Source organism: Neoarius graeffei, chromosome 10 (genome assembly GCF_027579695.1).
Source record: "Neoarius graeffei isolate fNeoGra1 chromosome 10, fNeoGra1.pri, whole genome shotgun sequence".
Lineage (NCBI taxonomy): Eukaryota > Metazoa > Chordata > Actinopteri > Siluriformes > Ariidae > Neoarius > Neoarius graeffei.
The window spans coordinates 29,008,431-29,029,432 of record NC_083578.1 but is presented as its reverse complement, the minus strand read 5'-3'; the positions used below and the strand labels follow the sequence as shown (position 1 = coordinate 29,029,432).

Here is a 21,002-nt window from a genome sequence, read left to right as displayed (position 1 = left end):
ATTAAATATGTGTGTGAGAAAGTGAGTGAGAAAAGAGTCAAGGAGGGAGAGAGGGAGAGGGAGTAGAAGGAGGAAGTAATTGAAGCACCCATACATCCCAGCTGCTCATTCCTGCACATGAAATCTCAAAAGATTAAAATAAGAAAGCAAGTGCACAGTTTGGAGTCACTGGCCAATCATAACTCTGTAATGTTTTTCCAGTCTGGTTTAAGCTTATGTTGGGCAGAGTGCTTCTGTCAAATAGACTGTTTCAAAGTTTATCCTCACCAACTTGCTGTGTAAATCCTTTACCTTGTTTACATTTAAACAATTTTGAAACAAAAATAAAAGACATTATAATTTACAAGATCAGTAAAGTAAAAGATTTAAGGGAAAAAAATATGTTCAAATCGGATTTAGAAAAGGAGAAGCAGGGAAAAGACAGAAATGGATACTATTCCATATGGAGAGACTAAGATTGGTTTGATACAGAGAGGTTCAGTTTAGCTTGTTATTTCTTTTGAGAAAATAAAGCCATCTGTAGTTGACTTGAAGCCATGGGAACCTTACTCAAAATTCTGCTTTTCCAAAGACCAATGTAAAATATAATTGTATAACAGACCCATGAAGGAACGCCCCCGCTTCCATCCCCTACAAAAGTTAATAAGGTTAAGGATTAGTCACCTGACTAACCTACCAAGAACTGGCTGTGCCACATCTTCTCTTTTCCTTCCTTGTTGCCCCTCCTTTTTTGTAATGACATACACCCACATGCATACATCAAATGATCTGCATGGTTAAAATGAAAAATAGAGGATTTTTTTATAGTAAAAAGCAAAGTAAAGAGAAGGCTGCAAATCTTGTGTGTAATCCCAACCTCTGAGCCCTGGAGGTACAAAATATTTGAACCAGAGCTGCATAGCAAGGATGGCTATGCAGTTAGATGGGCGAGCTTTGGCAAGGCTGGCCTTAGCCAATGGGATACTCGGGAGTGGGTGATGGATTAGAGTTGGCCACTGAGAGAAAAAAATTAAATCGGAGCCAAATTAGCACTCACACAGACTAAAGGCATAAATGCCCCTTTTCCACCAAAGCAGTTCCAGGGCTGGTTCGGGGCCAGTGCTTAGTTTGGAACCGGGTTTTCTGTTTCCACTGACAAAGAACTGGCTCTGGGCCAGAAAAACCGGTTCCAGGCTAGCACCAACTCTCTGCTGGGCCAGAGGAAAGAACCGCTTCCGTCAGTGGGGGGGGCAGAGTTGTTAAGACCAACAACAATAACAAGACCGTGAAAGATCGCCATTTTTAAGCGATGAGAAACGAGAAGCAGCAGCTGTACAAACGCGAAGTCAGCCATTATTATTATCGTTGTTGTTGTTGCTGCTGCTGCTGCTTCTTCCGTGTTGTTTTTGCTTTGATATTCGCGCCAAGGTTTATGTAAACGTAGCGCCGTAACTGACGTATACAGCGACGTAACTGACATATACAGCGATGTAATGACGTGGCTCCGCTTAGCACCGCAAGCTATGGAAAAGCAAACTGGTTCTCAGCTGGCTCGCAAGTTGAACGAGTTGTGAACCAGCACCAGCACTGGCCCCGAACCAGCCCTGGAACTGATTTGGTGGAAAAGGGGTATAAGGCTTAGCATCTTACATCCCTGAGACCACTCATTTGACATTGTAAAAATCATTAAAACACATTGTATTAATTATTAATGATGTACTGGTGAAGCATTTGATAAGGGTGTGTGTGTGAACCAGAGCGTACTTTCTGCAATTTATATATACAGTGGTTAATGGGATTTGCTTATCATACCAAGGGTCACATGTACATGCTTTAATCTCTGGTGTTTCCATTTAGAATATCAGATGTACAAGTTTGCATAAAAGCAGGTGCTTGTACACTCCACTTTACACAACAGGATTCAACATGCATTTAACCTTTGCTCTGAACACACAGGGCCTTCAACATGATTATTTGTTTTTTTGTACTGAAATCTTAACATCCCAACTAAGACCCATTGACAAACCCAGATATTGCTCACTCATGTACCTACATAAATTTCCTATTAGTTTCACTACAGTTACGAATTAATTCATAATAGTAGCTACTATAATATCCTTTACAATGAAAATCTGAATAATTATGCTTATTGTACAATGAGGAACAAAGTAGAGTGACATGACAATGCACTGTGCAGACCCTGATGTTGTGAAAAAAGTGGTTTCTGTGTCTGTAGATGCAAACCTATACTTATATTTCATACATTTTTACTAATCACAAGATGTTAACTAGTGGGTGAATATTTCCCTCAGACCTATAATTTATTTCTTATTTCTTCTTTCCACCCTCTTTCCATTGTCATTTTTACATATGTGAAATAGATATCCACAATCTTATCCTTAAACTGTGGAAATGATTTGCTTCCTTGAAGAAAATGAGGTTCATGACCTTTTTACATACACCCCTAAAACCAAATCTAAGTCCTTATGCATTTATAAGAATACAAAATGAATAAAAATGTTAAAAATGTATATCTGTAAGTCTGTAAAGCTGCTCTGTGACAATGTCCATTATTAAAAGCACTATATAAATAAAAGTTAACTGAAATAAATTAATTGAACTGAACATGGTATAAAAAAAGAAAGAAAACAAAAGCTGCCTGGTTTAATGAACTGTGCTCATTGTAACACTGATACCACAGGAGCTGTATAACTATGGTTTAAACAGAGTTAAGGGCCTGTAGCGAGGATTTAATACCAAAACTGCGCACATTGATGTTCAGACCTCAGACATACTCCAGACTTAAACAGTTACATGAGAGTTGCACATGCAGGGTGTAATTTGCTGGGAAACAGAGGCATATCTCAGTATTGCATGATTCTAACCTTGGACTTGCATTTTTCTTGCATAATATCAGCTTCAAGATGTTCTGGGTCAAGAGATATCTTATAAGGAGCTGAATAATGAAGGGGGAAGCGATGTTGTTAAATTAAACTAAATTTGAAGTGATTAATGTGATAGTTATCATGAAGATTATTCATGCTGCAATAAACTGACAGTATACTAGACTCCAATTAGATGTTTATTTCAATATATGTCATGTTCTCATGCAAATAATCATATTGGTCTTTTATATTTTTCATTTTTAAGTTGTCTCTTGTATCTATATTGCACTCTATTACTTTTGACAAAGAAAAACAATCACTATTTCTTCATCTTACAGTACAACACTGCTCAATCAATGATTTTGCAGTTCTGGTAGTTAGCATAAACTACTGTGGCAGAAGCAATGATTATACTGTATATTCTAGGAAAATATACAACCCAAAATCAGAAAAAGTTGTGATGGTAGAGAAAATGAAAATAAAAAAAGAAGACAGTGATTTCTAAATTTGTATTTCATTGCAGGCAGTATGAACCCAAGATATTTGATGTTTTGTCTGGTTAACTTCATTTCATTACATCCATTCCTGCATTTCAGGCCTGCAACACATTCCAAAAAAGTTGGGACAGGGGCAATTTAGGGCTAGTAACGAGGTAAAACAATGAAATAATCATGCGATTTGAAACAGGTGATGTTAACAGGTGACTGTAATCATGATACATATCTGAGAACGTCCTAGTCTTTGAGGAGCAATAATAAACCAAGGATCTCCAGTTTTTCAACAAATGTGTGTGACAATTATTGAAATGTCCAAAAACACTGTTCCTCAAAGAATGATAGGAAGGGATTTGGATATTTCACCCTCTATGGTGCATAATATCATTAACACTAGAATTCCGGAGATTTCCGTCCCAAGAGTAGGGTCCCCCTACTCTTTCTTCCCACACAAGCTCATCCCTCCCATTGCATTGCAATTATCACCTATTTAACTTCACATTGTTATGCAAATGATGAGTATGGCTCAGTTTGAGCAAAGCAGCATCTGACAAAGGCCAAGTTTACATTAGACCGTATCGGTCTCGTTTTCTTCGCGGATGCACTGTCCGTTTACATTAAAACGCCTGGAAACGGGAATCCGCTAGGGTCCACGTATTCAATCCAGATCGTGTCTGGTCCGGTGCTGTGTAAACATTGAGAATACGTGGATACGCTGTGCTGAGCTCTAGCTGGCGTCGTCATTGGACAACGTCACTGTGACATCCACCTTCCTGATTCGCTGGCGTTGGTCATGTGACGCGACTGCTGAAAAACGGCGCGGACTTCCGCCTTGTATCACCTTTCATTAAAGAGTATAAAAGTATGAAAATACTGCAAATACTGATGCAAATACTGCCCATTGTGTAGTTATGATTGTCTTTAGGCTTGCCATCCTTCCACTTGCAAGTGGTAAGTGATGCGCATGCCCGATATGCACTAGGATCACACACACAGCGGCTCAGTCCCGAATCACTGCTCGTGCACTTCACTCGCGCGCTCTGTGAGCTGCGCAGGGCCGGAGTGCGCACCCTCCAGAGGGCACTCGCTGTTCAGGGCGGAGTGATTTGGAGCGCAGGATGCCTGCAGAGCCGAGCGTATCCGTGTATTGGCGTTGCTGTGTGCACGCGAATCGTGTATTGGCGTTGCTGTGTGCACGCTAATCGTTTTAAAAACATTAATCTGATGATCCGCTGATACGGTCTAATGTAAACCCCACCTAAGAGAAAAAAAAAGTGCACATGTGCTTGACATAAGTGCAATACATTCATTAGCACAGAATATGTAATGTTCAAGAGAAACAGTATCAGATTGTGTAAAATAAGTGTACTTTTACGCAGGAATGAAACTTAAGAAAATTTGATTCAAATGTTGTTGTGGATACATTAATTTTGTTCAGGACTGATGTATGTATGCAGAAAAGTACATTGAGATTTTGGAGCAACATATGCTGTCTTCAAGACAAGATCTTTTCAAGGGATAGTTCAACAAGACAATGCAGAACCACATTCTGCACACATTACAAAGACATGGCTATTGAAGAGGGTGCTTGTACCCTCTGTCCCCAATAGAGAATGTGTTATGAATTGAAATTAAAACTTGATGCCCCTGTACTCTTGCACACCTTAAGACCTGTTTGCAGGAAGAATGGGACAAAATAACACAGGAACCCATTTATTACTTGGTGTCTTCAGTCCTTAAATGTATTTTAAGTGTTGTAAAAAGGAATGTCAACATTATAAAATGATAAATGCTTTACTGTCCCAACTTTCTTTTTGAAATGTGTTGCAAAATCAAAATCCAAACAAGTGTTGCCAGGCAAAACAAATCTCGCCCGGTCGCACTGATGATGAATATGAAGGAAGATATCACGAAAAAACTATTTTGACCTTTTTGGTGACCTTGACCTTGATTTTGACTTTGTGCGTGAACATACTTGACCAATAAACATGGTTCTGATTCTCTGCTGCCCTCAGCCAATCAGAACGCACTGTACTGCTTACTGCTGTCAGCCAATCAGAACACACCATACTGTTCTCAGCCAATCAGGACACACTGTACTGCTCTCACACCGTACTGCACAACTGTCACACTCTTACATTCTTACAGCATGATGACACTGTATATGAGGCAGTAGCCACAAAAACCTTGATCTTGACCGGACGACCATCAAAATGTTTGAGGTTCTATTTGAGACCAATGCCCATCTATCCTGAAAGTTTCATGAAGATTGGTCCAGCCATTTTCCCGTAATATCATTTACAAAAAACCAAAGAAACCCAACCAAAAACAATACCTCGCCCCCTGGTGGACTTCGTCCCGGGGGTCATGAGGTAAAACATCAAATAATGTGTGTGTGTGTGTGGGGGGGGTAAAACAAAAATTTTTTAGTGCAATACAGGTTGAATATTATTTACAAATCATTTTCAGTTTTAATTTCAATGTCAACATATCATCCCAACTTCTTCTGATTTGAGGTTGTAAAATATTTGTGTGTGTGTGTTTCATTCATGTTTTGTTTCAGCTTGAAGACCTGATGGCCGCTTTGGAAAAGACAAGACAGGAGCTGGATGTGACTAAGCAGCAGCTGTCCTCTACACAAAATTCTCTTGCTGAGAGAGAAAATCACCTGAGCAGCATGAGACAGGAGCGTCGAAAACAACTGGAGGAAATTCTAGAAATGAAGTGAGTATAAATTGTGTATATACACAGTATCCAGGAAATGAACTTCAAAAGAAGACTAATATTTGACATCAGTGCTGCATATGCATGATAAGTAAGGAATAAATATGGAACACTTTGAGAAGTGCTGTGATAAGAGAATAATCCACACCAAGGTGTTGTGATGCTGTTATGGCTTGAAGTGTTTTATTCTTCTTATACCACAGCAGTTTGTTATTTGATTTATGAATGAATAGCACAACACATTTTTTAACCATTTATATTTACATTTAATTTTGTTGAATGTCCACAAGGATACTTACAGTATTTCCTGTTTTCACTTCCAGCACCTTATAGCTGTTATGAACTGTTGTTCCCTCACAATTCTTTTTTCACGCTCTTGAAGTTAATAAGAAAAAAAAAGCAGCTTGTCTTCTACCTGAGAAATTGGAAAATGAAAAGTAGTCTTTCCTGAAGACTTATCCTGTGGTGGAAAAGTTACTATTACAACCATGTGGCACCCAAGACTATTTAACATAAATGTGAAGTGAACATTACCGTATCAGCAATTATACAGTTTTCTTTTATAAATAACTATCTGTTTAATCATTTTTTCTGTTTATTATTAGCCTTACATTATGTAGAGTCTCTACCATACAAGTACCTATAAATGAGGTGAAACCTATTCAAATTGAGTTCCAACTGGTATTACTGTCAGAGCCATGCTATTATAGAAAATTAATCAACACCTTTTTGACCAAACATCTGAGAATTCAACAGTGCAGTAGTTTAAAGTTACACAATGTATCCTACAGAGAGTGTGTCACATCAGTAATGGCACAGATGTGATTTGCTTTGAGTCAGCACTTTGATGTTTTTACTTGTTATACTTCCTGCCAATCTGAGGGTGATTTCTGTCTTGCTTGTTTCATATTGTGAATGAGCTGCTGCATTTTGAGATTCACAACTGTGTTTTTTTTCTCTGTTGGATAAAACTGTGAAAACACTGTACATGTATCAAGTATTTTAGGAAGCCATCAACAGTAAATATCTGGTCATAACCCCCCCCCCCCCCCCCCCCCCCCCACACACACACACACACACACACACTATGTCTTTTATTTTTTTTTCCTGCATTAAAAAAATTTGCTTACCTGTTATGCAACCCTAAGTTTGTGATAAAACTGAAAAAAACATTTCTAGAAATCAGTTTGATTCATTTTTATTCACTCATTTCTACCTTGCAGTTAACAGTTGTGGGGAGATATAAGCATAATGCATGGGAACCAACAATATAAGGGGAAAGGTCCATATATAGACTTTTTTGTGCATGTGCAGGATAGATAGAGGGAAAAGAAGTTGGCAGTGTGTGATATCACACCTTTTGTGTGTGTGTGTGTGTGTGTGTGTGTGTGTTTTACTATCATAAGCCACATATAATCACTTAACACGTTATTGAACACCACTGCACCTACTCATTCATGTAATTATTTAATCAGCCAATTATGTGGCAGCAGTGCAATGCATAAAATCCTGCAGATACAGGCCAGCAGCTTCAGGTAATATTCACATCAACCATCAGAATGGGGAGAAAATGTGATCTCAGTGATTTTGACTGCAGCATGATTGTTGGTGCCAGACAGGCTAGTTTGAGTACATTTATGGCATTTGGCAGACAGTTGAGACAGTTGATCATAGACAGTGTGTTCATGGATTTTAGGAAGAAAACAGAGAATGGGGCGGCACGGTGGTGTACTGGTTAGCACTGTCGCCTCACAGCAAGAAGGTTCTGGGTTTGAGCATAATGGCTGACGGGGGCCTTTCTGTGTGGAGTTTGCATGTTCTCCCTGTGTCTGCGTGGGTTTCCTCTGGGTGCTCTGGTTTCCCCCAAAAGACATGCAGTTAGGTTAACATGGGGCGACCTTGGTCTGAAGTGCCCTTGAACAAGGCACCTAATCCCCAACTGCTCCCCGGACGCTGTAGCATACAGTAGCTGCTCACTGCCCTGGGTATGTGTATGTGCTCATTGCTCACTTGTGTATGTGTGCATGCGTGTGTTCACTGATTCTGATGGGTTAAATGCAGAGGACGAATTTCACTCTGCCTGAGTGTGCATGTGACAAATAAAGGCTTCTTCTTTTTCTTCTTCTTCTTCTTAAGAAGTGATACCGGTTGGTAATGTCTGAGGAATTCATATTGGATTTCTTCACGATGGGAATAACCCTTGCTCTCTTGAATGCTGTTGGTAGATGACCAGATATTATGGAACCATTGATGACAGTAGTGATGAATGGGAGGAGGTCTTGTGAAACACTCTGGAGCATTGTGCAAGGGATTGGATCCAATGGGCAGGTGGTAGAATTTCAGGACAAGATGACCTGCAGGATCTCTTCTTTTGCAACATAACAAAAATGTGCCACTGAAAGAGAAGAAGAATCCTGAGTATGTAGTGTAGGAGTTAGGGTAGGAGTGAAAGTCTAGCAGATTTTTTTCCATCTTTCCATCATAAAAGGTGGCAAAGTCTTCAGCAGTTAGGGAGGACAGAGCAGAAGGAGCCAGCAGGTTAAGTAGTGAAGAAAAGATGTTGTGGAGCTTGCAAAGGTCTTGTGCAAAAGTTGCCAGCTTTTCCTTGTAGAAGCCAGCCTTAGCAGAAGTCATTTCATATGAAAATTTGGAAAGGAGAGTTCAGTGAGAGACCAGATCTGTGTGGAGTTGTGATTCTTCTATTTTCACTCTGCTGTCCTTATTTCACAATGATTGTTGTGCAACACATCTGAAAGTGGGGAGAGGAGAGTGTCTGTGGCAAACTCCAATGGTAGAAAGCAAAGGAGTCAGCGTCTAGAAGGGATGATAAGGTGCAGGAATCTATGAAGAGAGATAGAGTGCAGGTTTTGGCAAGTGGGAGAGAAATATTGATAGCTGATTTTAGGCAGGATATGGAGGGTGGTGAAGGATAGCAAGTGATGATCAGAGGTGTGTAACATTGATGTCTGTAGCTGGGAAGTATTTCTATAGTATTTCCATAACTACTGCTCCCCTGGGATTTTCATGTACAACAGACTCTAGAGTTTACTCGGAATGGTGCAATAAAGAAAAAAAAATCTAGTTAGTGGCAGTTCTGTGAAATGGAATTGGTCCAGACTGGTATGAGCTGACAGAAAGGCTCTGTCAACTGTGCTGATCAGAAAAGCATCTAAGAATGCACAACATGTCGATACATGAGGTGGATGGGCTAGGTCAATGCCAGAATCAGCAAAAAACTGACAGAAAACATCACAGCATACAGACATGGCACCATGGGCAGCATTCACAAACTGTGTTACAGCCATAGTGACCAGCTTTCTAATCACACCTGAACACACTCAGTACCACCCAGACTGCATTTCCATATCCAGTTCATGAAGTAACACTCAGTGTATACTTACCTGAACTTGCCAAGTCTTGATTTTTGTTTATTGCTCTTCTGGTTTTGACCTTACTCTGCTCTGCTCCTTGTTTTGTGATCTTGGATTCTGCCCTGATATTGATGTTTGCTAATCACCTGACCTTTTGTTTGTTTTTTGGACTTGGTTTCTTCAACATTGTTTTGTATTTGTTTGCCAACCTCATTAATAAAACTTCAGACTGTATTTGTATCATCCTTTGCCTGCCTCTTCTGCCAGGCTACAATAACAGAACACCACATTAGGTTCCAATTCTATTAGCCAAGAATAGAAAGCAGAGGCTGCAGTGGGCACAGTCTCACCAAAACTGGATGTTGAAGAATGGAAAAACTTAGCCTGGTCTGAGGAATCTCGATTCCTGATGAGTTACACCAATTGTAGAGTCAGAATTTGATGCCAATAGCATGAATCCATTTACCTATATGCATCTCTTCATGGCCACAATCTGCTCATCTTCTAATGCTACTTCTAACATGAAAATGCACAATGTCACAAAGCAAAAGTAATCTCAAAAAGGTTTCATGAACATGACAATGAGTTTAATGTTCTTCAATGGCCTTCCCAGTCATCTGAATACAATAGAACATATTTGGGATATGGTAGAATGGGAGATTTGCAGCATGAATGTGCACCTTAAAAATCTGCAGGAATTGCAGGATGCAATCTTGTCAACATGGACCCGAATCTCAAATAAATATTTCCAACATCTCATGGAATCTATGTCATGAAGAATTGAGGCTGTTTTGAGAGCATGCCAAAATACCTGAATAGGTAAGCCAGGGAGAGGGACAAGGTGTAGGGACTGTGTGACTGTGTTACTCTGGGACATACGAGAAAGTGATGAGGTGAGACCATGGCTGCTGTGGCATGAGCAATAGGACCAACTTACCAGCTGGTAAGGTCCTGGGAGCTTTACCTTGAGTGCAGGAAGTGCAAGAGGAGATTCATTTTTTTATGTCAGAAAACATATTGGGCCACCAGTTCTTACATTGCAGTAGCTGGTGGGCTTTATGGGTGCTTGGGTTCCCAGGTGCTGACAAGTTTTGTGCCCATGTTATAAGTTTATCTCTGATATGATGGTACATAATTCTTGTCTGCTGGGCATAGAGTGGGCACCCATTGATCTAGGGGGTCAGCAGTCTCGGTCTATTTACTGGGTCAGACACATGACTGTGTCTGTATGAACTCATTTGTTTCTTTTAGTGGCACAGGACACAGACACAGGTAAAAGTCTTTTGTATTTAAATCCTGGGGCAGTATGAGAGGGTAAACTGGAACCTTGCAAAGAACAGAGCCCATTTGCTTGGTGTGAGCTGAGCCTTTTGACAGTCTTTATGTACTCCAAGTTCTTGTGGTCTGTGTAAATAAAAAATTATTCAGCATATATTCCAGCCAGTGGTGCCATACTTCCAGGGCCAACATAACAGCAAAAAGTTGCCTGTTACCTACCCTGGTACCAATGTCACAATTTCAATCTGTGGACAAATTGTAAGAGAAGAAGGGCATATGATGGAGCTTGTTTTTCTCCCATCCCCACTCATGTCTCAGAGGCATCCACCTCAACTATGAAGGGTTTGGAGGGGCCAGGATGTTTCAGAATGGGAGCAGTGGTAAATGCCTGCATGCTTTCAGCAGCTGTATTCCACTGCTGTTTCTTGGGCCCTTTTTTTGAGTAGTGAGGTGAGAGGAGCTATAATGGAACTAAAGTCCTGGCCGAACCTTCTGTAAAAGTTTGCAAAATTCTAAAACCTTTATAGTTCCTTCACTATGATGGGTATTGGCCAGTCTTTAACAGCTGTGACTTTGAGCACCCATTCTATGTTGATAATATATTCCAGATATGCGATTAGGAAATGTGAAATTCACACTTTTCTCCTTTCAAAAAAGAGCTGTTTTTGGAGGACATGAGTCAGAACTTGTTTGACATGGGGTACATGAGTTTCTTTGGAAGGTGAATAAATCAGAATGTCATCTATATATGCAATTACAAACTTGCCAAACGTATTGCATAGCACATAATTAATCAGGCATTGGAACGCTGAAACCTGCCCAGAGTGTGCAATGCCTCTTGCCTGAAGTCAGCTGGGATTGACTCCAGCTTTCTCCATGACCCTGATGGATAGACAGTATAGATAATGGATGGATGGAGCACTGAACACAGGAGTGCAAGACAGCCCATATGGCATAATGCAGTACTCAAAGTGGTCAGAGGTGGTGCAAAAGTGGTGTTTTCAACTCATCATCTTCACAGATGAGGATCAGGCTTTAAGCACTGTCATACTTGCCAACCCTCCCAATTTCGGTGGGAGGCTCCCGATTTTAGCCTCTGTCTCCCGCCTCCTGATCGTATTTGTTAAAAACTGGATAATCTCCTGGTTTTGGGAAATCCCTACCGCCAAATTAAAAATACTCCCGATTATGTCCAATCAGAATCGTATGAGAAACACTGCTGATGTCAACTGATTTTTAACCAATCAACAAACAGAACGAAAGTCACTTCCGTAATGTAGGATTCACCCAGGCTGGCCGACATTTTTTACAAGCAGTTATTCATCATGGCCACTAAACCCAATACCAAATGGCAAAAATATGAATGCAAATACCAGGTTGCATGGGAGAATGAATTTCCATGGATAAGAAAATGTTCGACCAGCCAGTTACACATTTTAAGGTAAAGATACCTTAAGTCAGAATATAATGGACATTTGAGTGTGAAATTAAACTAGTCTTCCCTACCATTTCAGAAACAAACTGTACAACTTCTAAAGTGTTTAGTGAAATTTTGTATGACAGAGAATTTGTTTGATGAGTGCATTTGAATAGTATGGTAGTGTCTTAGTGCTATTTTGAATTTCTGTTTGAAAGTGAATTATCTGGAAAGTGATCGATTTTGATAGAGTTTTGAGGTTTTAAGTGAAAGATTACTAGTGAGTGTATTTTGGTAGTACTAAAATTTTGCATTTGAATGAATTTCTTTGCGGAGTATATTTTGATAGTATGGTAGTATTTATAGTGCCATTTTTTAAATTTTGTTTGAAAACTTTCTGTCAGTTTGCAAATGAGCAAATTCCTTTGATGCATTCTGATAGGATTTTGATAGTATTTCTAGTGCTTTTTAAAAATTCTGTTGGAAAGTGTTTAGTGAGAGAGATGCATTTTAGTAGTACTAAGACAGTGCAGTATTTATTTAATTGAGTTGTTACCATTTTGGTTAAATCTTATTAAAATTTAATTTATATATGATATTATAGTTCTCTGTATTTTTACATGAACTTACAGAAGGAAAACACATTTGATGCAAGCCAATAATACTTTCATTCACTGTGATTATTTTAAGTAATTATAAACATTCTTCTAAAGCATCACTTGTGTTATTTTCTGTGGGTCTCTGTATGTATACAATATTCAGGCATGAGATTTTTCAGCTAAAAATCTGATTTAAGACTTCCCTTTCATTGTTATTATATTAAAATTCAAGACAAGAGTATTATTTCAGATTTTTCACTCTGAGCTCTCTCATGCCTGATACATGAATCCCATAACCTATAATAATTGATAGAACAATATCAACAATTCAAAAACTCTTTAATTGTATAAATTTCAAATGGTTTGCAATTAATTGGGATCCACTGTTTTTATCATTTCAAACACACATCATACCCTTGTCCAATTGAAAATGTCATTCACGCACTTTTCTCCCCCATGAGAATTTTGAAAAGTTGGCAAGTATGCACTGTGCAAGTCCAGCTTAGTAAAAACCTTGTCAGTGCAGAGTTGTTCCAGTGCTGAGGGAAATAGATTTAACCCATGGTAATCAATACAAAGTTGAAGACCAGCCTTTTTTTCCACAACAACGAAGGCTCCTGGGGCAGGTGCGGTCAAGAGACAACTATATCCTTGTTTCAGTGCTTCATCAGTGTACTTCTTCATAGCCTTGGTTTCTGTGGCAGAAGGGTATTAAATACAATTGTGAGGGGGCATGGTGACTGGCATGAGCTCAATGGCACAGTGGATTATTTTCATCTCAGCTCTGAAAATATGAGGATTATAGGTGTGCATCCATGGATATCCAAGCACAATCAGAAAATTTGTTCATTACAGTGACTAAGAACAACCTGGTCCTTTTAGGGCACTAATGTAAAGCATGAAGGGTTCAGTGTGGTGGGTGATAAACCCTCCTCCAATGGGTCTGCTATCCAGAGCTTGGATGTGCAGGGGTATTGGAGTTGCTGGGTGTGTTGGTTGAGCTTCTTAAAGAGGGGCCGGTCAATGACATTGCCAACTGCTCCGGAGTCAGGGCTGAAACTGTATAGAGACCTTCTAGTTGTCTTATTTGAATTAGTATAGGGAAATTTTGTGGAGCTGAGAAATTATATGGAATCGCCATGTTAGAGTGTATGGAGAAGCATGAATGCTTAAGTGTATGCTGTGTAGCTTTGGATGGTAGAAGTGAAGGGCATTGTGCCACTTAGTGCTTGGGACTGCCACACTAAAAACAAAGTCTCAGCCTCATGTGCTTTTGACATTTCACAATAGTTACAGTGGTGCTTGAAAGTTTGTGAACCCTTTAGAATTTTCTATATTTCTGCATAAATATGACCTAAAACATCATCAGATTTTCACACAAGTCCTAAAAGTAGATAAAGAGAACCCAGTTAAACAAATGAGACAAAAATATTATACTTGGTCATTTATTTATTGAGGAAAATGATCCAATATTACATATCTGTGAGTGGCAAAAGTATGTGAACCTCTAGGATTGGCAGTTAATTTGAAGGTGAAATTAGAGTCAGGTGTTTTCAGTCAATGGGATGACAATCAGGTGTGAGTGGGCACCCTGTTTTATTTAAAGAACAGGGATCTATCAAAGTCTGATCTTCACAACACGTTTGTGGAAGTGTGTCATGGCACGAACAAAGGAGATTTCTGAGGACCTCAGAAAATGTGTTGTTGATGCTCATCAGGCTGGAAAAGGTTACAAAACCATCTCTAAAGAGTTTGGACTCCACCAATCCACAATCAGACAGATTGTGTACAAATGGAGGAAATTCAAGACCATTGTTACCCTCCCCAGGAGTGGTCGACTAACAAAGATCACTCCAAGAGCAAGGCATGTAATAGTCAGCAAGGTCACAAAGGACCCCAGGGTAACTTCTAAGCACCTGAAGGCCTCTCTCACATTGGCTAATGTTAATGTTCATGAGTCCACCATCAGGAGAACACTGAACAACAATGGTATGCATGGCAGGGTTGCAAGGAAAAAGCCACTGCTCTCCAAAAAGAACATTGCTGCTCATCTGCAGTTTGCTAAAGATCACGTGGACAAGCCAGAAGGCTATTGGAAAAATGTTTTGTGGATGGATGAGACCAAAATAGAACTTTTTGGTTTAAATGAGAAGCGTTATGTTTGGAGAAAGTAAAACACTGCATTCCAGCATAAGAACCCTATCCCATCTGTGAAACATGGTGGTGGTAGTATCATGGTTTGGGCCTGTTTTGCTGCATCTGGGCCAGGACAGCTTGCCATCATTGATGGAACAATGAATTCTGAATTATACCAGCGAATTCTAAAGGAAAATGTCAGGACATCTGTCCATGAACTGAATCTTAAGAGAAGGTGGGTCATGCATCAAGACAATGACCCTAAGCACACAAGTCGTTCTACCAAAGAATGGTTAAAGAAGAATAAAGTTAATGTTTTGGAATGGCCAAGTCAAAGTCCTGACCTTAATCCAATGGAAATGTTGTGGAAGGACCTGAAGCGAGCAGTTCATGTGAGGAAACCCACCAACATCCCAGAGTTGAAGCTGTTCTGTAGAGAGGAATGGGCTAAAATTCCTCCAAGCTGGTGTGCAGGACTGATCAACAGTTACCAGAAACGTTTAGTTGCAGTTATTGCTGCACAAGGGGGTCACACCAGATACTGAAAGCAAAGGCTCACATACTTTTGCCACTCACAGATATGTAATATTGGATCATTTTCCTCAATAAATAAATGACCAAGTATAATATTTTTGTCTCATTTGTTTAACTGGGTTCTCTTTATCTACTTTTAGGACTTGTGTGAAAATCTGATGATGTTTTAGGTCATATTTATGCAGAAATATAGAAAATTCTAAAGGGTTCACAAACTTTCAAGCACCACTGTACTTTGGCCTGTCCTAGTTGCATGGAACCAAGTACAACTCAGCAGCACTCAGGTTGCCTTGCTTTAGGGACAGGAGTTGTTCTGATTAAGCATGCACTGAAAATGCTAGAGGAAGTGGTCATAAAAAGTCATGTGCTCCCCTCCCTGAGACCCAGGGTAGATAGACTGCTGTAGTGCAGGTTAGTGCCTTGTCACTAAGCAGATTGTTGAACTGAGCAATTTCAGTTTGCAGTGTAAAATGAAACCCTTCCACAGGGCTGAATCACCTGAATACTTGTCCAGGTGAGTGATGAGCACAGAAACAGACTGAGAGTGTGCCACCAGTGCACTTAGTAGTGGCATCAGTGTGTTGGTAAGCTAATTAAATTTGTTGTTTATAGGGGTAGTAGCTCCTGCTATCCAATGAGGCAGCCTTGGGCCATTAAAACCTGTTGCCAGCTGCACACCTGCTGCATCCCTGCAGTTGGTGAATTATTATGTTAGATGGCAGAGACGGCTGCAGGTGCAGGTAAAAATGCTTTTTTTTTTTTACTGGGGGGGGGGGGACAACAGGTAAAGATGCACTCACAAACACAAAGATCAGGCAATGAGCAAACAGACAAAGGTAGACAAGAGCAAAAATCAAAAACCAGGAGACAAAAATGAGAATGAAGTGCAAGATAAGCACAATAAAAGGCTTGGTGTGTCTGCTGGTGGGAAGCCATGGCCTCATGGTTAGAGAAGCAGCTTTGGAACCAAAAGGTTGCCAGTTTGGTTCCCTGGATCAACAGGAATGGCTGAATTGAACCTAACCCCCAACTGTTCCCCAGGCTGCCCTGGGTATGTTGCTCTGGATAAGACTGTCTGCTAAATGCAATTAATGTAATCTTAAAAGGAGAAAACTATTCTGAGCAATACTTTGTGTCTATGATGTGTTTGAAATGTGTGTATGTATAGGTGTGTGTATGATTATGTCCAGGTGTGACGTGAACATGGCAGAGTTTGTGTGTTTTGGGTGTTGTGTTGTAGTTCATGGTACCCATTCCTGTAGGCCATGAATCAGGGAACTGTGGTTTTCAGTGGCCGTGTTTATGGGCCACAATGCTGTCTGGGAGTTGTAGTGAGTTTTGCACCAACTCTGGTGCAAAAATGTTTAGTGTTGTCATCCTTCTTCACCTTCTTGACCTTCAGAAGACAAGGGTGTACTTTAGTATTAAAGTATTAGGTACTAAACTGTAGGAGAGAGCCAGCACTATTTTGTTCATTCAGAATACAGGAACTGTATGTTGGTATGGACTAAAATAACTGGTCCAAGACTATCTGAGTGATGTTTTCTTGGTATGGTTCCAATGGAACTAATTTGATTGACGTATGAATGTGATCCTGAATCTATCCAACTACACAAAGTGAATCAAACATTGTGTGGTTTTTGGGTTTCTGGTGCAATGTGAGCTGCTAAAGTGAGCTGCTCTGCATAAAATGAGCCACAGGACAGATTGCTCAGTGCTGCAGAAATGTGATCTGCTCCAGGCATTTGGACCAACAAACAAAATGTGAAAGTAAACAGTGGATGCAATACACAAAATGTTTTAAACTAGAAATTTCTAGAATGATCTATTAATATAATGAGGATGGCTCCATATTCTCTGTGCTCAGGTGAGTTCTATGATTTCTATGAGCACTTGTTTACTTCTTCTGTCATCATATTTCTGACCATAGACTAACACCAGTCTTTAGGCATTAAATTTAATTAATGTGGAAAATTAAATATATCTAAGAGTAATAATATTTGTTCTTTGTTAAAAAGTGATGAATAAAAATAATAATTCACTCTACAATATTATAATGAAAATTAATGTAACAGACAGTATTGGTTATAGCAGTGTGCACTCTCTCAAAATACTATAATGCAGCACTTAATGAGTAGCTTTGGAATAACTAGGCTAACATATAGGGGCTATATTAAAATGTTTCATTATAACAAAACATTATATGGGCAAATTAACTATCCTGTCAACTTTTAAGCTATCTGTGAAGGTCAGGATGCTTGTCAGCAAGAATTTTTTTTTGCCAAGTTTGAAGTGTTCTTGAGTTACCTTGGTCATCTAAAAATAGGGAAATATGACCATACTTCACTCATTGAGAAGCTGCAGGAGTGAAAGGAAACAAGGTGGATTCACTTCAGCCTTTTTTTTTTTTTAATTCCATTACACTGTGTGTGTGATTTACAGTGCTGCTCACTCTTCAACATTAGCATGTGTTATGTGCTTCACCCAGGGGTAACAATATCACCATATTTAAAATAATGAGGCAAACATATTAAATGTTCTAGAAGCAAACTGTTTTTTTTTTTTCATTTTTTAGAATTGAAAAAGTACAGAAGTTTTGTGCAAACTCCTCCAACAACATAACTTTTCTGACCTATTTTAGCAACCTTTTTGCCACTAGAGTTGTCGGTATGACCAGCATACATTAAATGTACTCATGCAGTACAAGTTGATGAGAATCACTGACTCCATGTTAAAAACCTGATGTGAATTTCATACAAATTCAAATTTGAATGGGGGTGAATTTGGATTCTGTTTGAATTCATATGGATAAAGTCATAAGAAAATGGTGCTAAAACCAAAACATTTCCAGTGAATGGCAGTTCTGCCAGTGGAAACACCTTGTTGAGAAAGGTGAGAAGAGAATGGCTAGAGGGTTCAAGCTGACATAAAGTCTAACTCAAATGGGTTAGTAACTCAGGTAACCACTCTTTACAACCAGGGTGAACAGAAAAACATTACAAAATGCACAACACATCTGTGATACACTGTACGGTAGTTGTTATTATTAAAAGCTGTTTTTTTATTTATGTTCACTTTTGCAATAATGCATGTTCACTTTTGTAATAATGGGAACTTCAGAGTAAAGTAGATTTGTGAATGCCTTTCAGGGGTTATCTGAAGATTAAGGCAGGCTGTACATGATGTAAAGACATTGCTTATGTGGAATACAAACCCTTCAAGTGTGTGTGTACCGTATGTGTTTGTATGGTTGGCCTTGACATTTGTGATGGGTGGTTAGGAATTCTTGGGGGGATCATACACACTCTTTATAGCTGAGAGAAGTTTCATCTTTTGAGCTTATATACACACAGTAACATTCTCATTCAATATATCCTATTACACAAGCCATTGTGTGTGTGTGTGTGTGTGTGTGTGTGTGTGTGTGTGTGTGTGTGTTTGTTTAGGTCTGTGGGTGTAGGTCTAGAAAAACCTTAACGTGGTAAAATTTGACTTTTTCTTCTAAATGAAAAACATAGGCTTTGCTGAACTTAAATTTGTGGCACATATCTGAGTAAAGCTCAAACATTTTAAGGTCTTATTACCTCCAAAAGTAGTTATGTTGTGTTATAAAGTGAGTTATGAAACTGAGAAGACTGCACGGAAAATTTCCAACAAAATGTGTTCATCAGTTTCTAAGGATTAATTCAGCAAATCATCTTTGTTGGCTAAAATTTCAAAATTAGGCAAAAAAAAGAACATCGTCTGGTACTATCTCTACAGAGTGTAAGAGAGAACTCTCAGATCTCCAGAAACCAGTAAGAGCTCCACACTGGAATTGAGTGCTCTTGTCACCTTAGCCACTGATAATGATCAAGGCTTAGCTAGTAAATGGGATTATATAAAGACCACATTTTACAAAACAGCTAAATATGTAATTGGCTTCAGACAGAAAAGAATTAAAGAAATGTTAACACTTGGTACCTGGGAAAAGATAGATAAATGGAAACAACTGAAAGTGAAACTACTATCTACTATAGCAACAAGCCTGCAGAAACTGTTACAAGAAGCCAACTGATAAAAAGGTCAAGAAAAGCACAAACCATGACAAGAAAAATTTTGTAGAACAACAGATTAGTGAAGCAGAGATAGTAGCAGCAAGAGATGAGATGAACATAGTATAAAAGATCACCAAATATCTTTGTGGTAGCAAAACAAACCAGCAACCCATGTCAAAGACAAACAAGGAAAGGTCATAGCAACTGAGTGAGATAAAGAAACAGATGGTTGGAATACTTTGAGGAAGTATTGAACCACCATGATCGAGAAGAAACAATAAACAGTCCTCCATCAAATATTCTTCTAGATATCAATACCAGCACTCCAACAGAAGAAGAAACAAAACTACAAATAAACAGCAGAAATGGGAAAGACAGACCCAGATAGATGATGCTAAGCTACAAATATTTCTAATGCTAATACAACTGCTTACATATGCATGCACTAAACACAATAGCTAAAACTAATATGATGCTAATGCTAAAGTGTAGGCTAATGCTAAACTAAAGGTTAAGTCCTAACAACAAAAATAATGCAACTGCACATTAAACACTCTCAATACAATAGATATCAATAACAAGACATACTGTACAAGGACCAAATACTGACAGAGCAAGAACACATAGTATATGCAATGCTGCACAGTGAAGGTGAGGATGACAGAGGTACAGTGGTGCTTGAAAGTTTGTGAACCCTTTAGAATTTTCTATATTTCTGCATAAATATGACCTAAAACATCATCGGATTTTCACACAAGTCCTAAAAGTAGAGAAAGAGAACCCAGTTAAACAAATGAGACAGAAATATTATACTTGCTCGTTTATTTATTGAAGAAAATGATCCAATATTACATATCTGTGAGTGGCAAAAGTATGTGAACCTTTGCTTTCAGTATCTGGTGTGACCCTCTTGTGCAGCGATAACTGCAACTAAACGTTTGCGGTAACTGTTGATCAGTCCTGCACACCGGCTTGGAGGAATTTTAGCCCATTCCTCCGTACAGAACAGCTTCAACTCTGGGATGTTGGTGGGTTTCCTCACATGAACTACTCACTTCAGGTCCTTCCACAACATTTCCATTGGATTAAAGTCAGGACTTTGACTTGGCCATTCCAAAACATTAACTTTATTCTTCTTTAACCATTTTTTGGTAGAACGACTTGTGTGCTTAGGGCCGTTGTCTTGCTGCATGACCCACCTTCTCTTGAGATTCAGTTCATGGACAGATGTCCTGACATTTTCCTTTAGAATTCGCTGGTATAATTCAGAATTAATTGTTCCATCAATGATGGCAAGCCATCCTGGCCCAGATGCATCAAAACAGGCCCAAACCATGATACTACCACCACCATGTTTCACAGATGGGATAAGGTTCTTATGCTGGAATGCAGCGTTTTCCTTTCTCCAAACATAACGCTTCTCATTTAAATCAAAAATTCTATTTTGGTCTCATCCGTCCACAAAACATTTGTCCAATAGCCTTCTGGCTTGTCCACATGATCTTTAACAGACTGTAGACAAGCAGCAATGTTCTTTTTGGAGAGCAG

General features: G+C 39.2%; 1 protein-coding gene across 11 annotated transcripts in view; it reads left to right on the top strand.

Moving 5' to 3' along the window:
• LOC132893007 (ERC protein 2) overlaps positions 1-21,002 on the top strand; it is a 684,550-nt gene that overhangs the window by 403,666 nt on the left and 259,882 nt on the right. For all 11 annotated transcript variants that reach the window (XM_060931692.1, XM_060931691.1, XM_060931690.1 and 8 more), the window contains one exon: positions 5,922-6,082. In XM_060931692.1, coding sequence (XP_060787675.1) covers positions 5,922-6,082 — 161 coding nt within the window. The remainder of the gene's footprint in view (positions 1-5,921; positions 6,083-21,002) is intronic.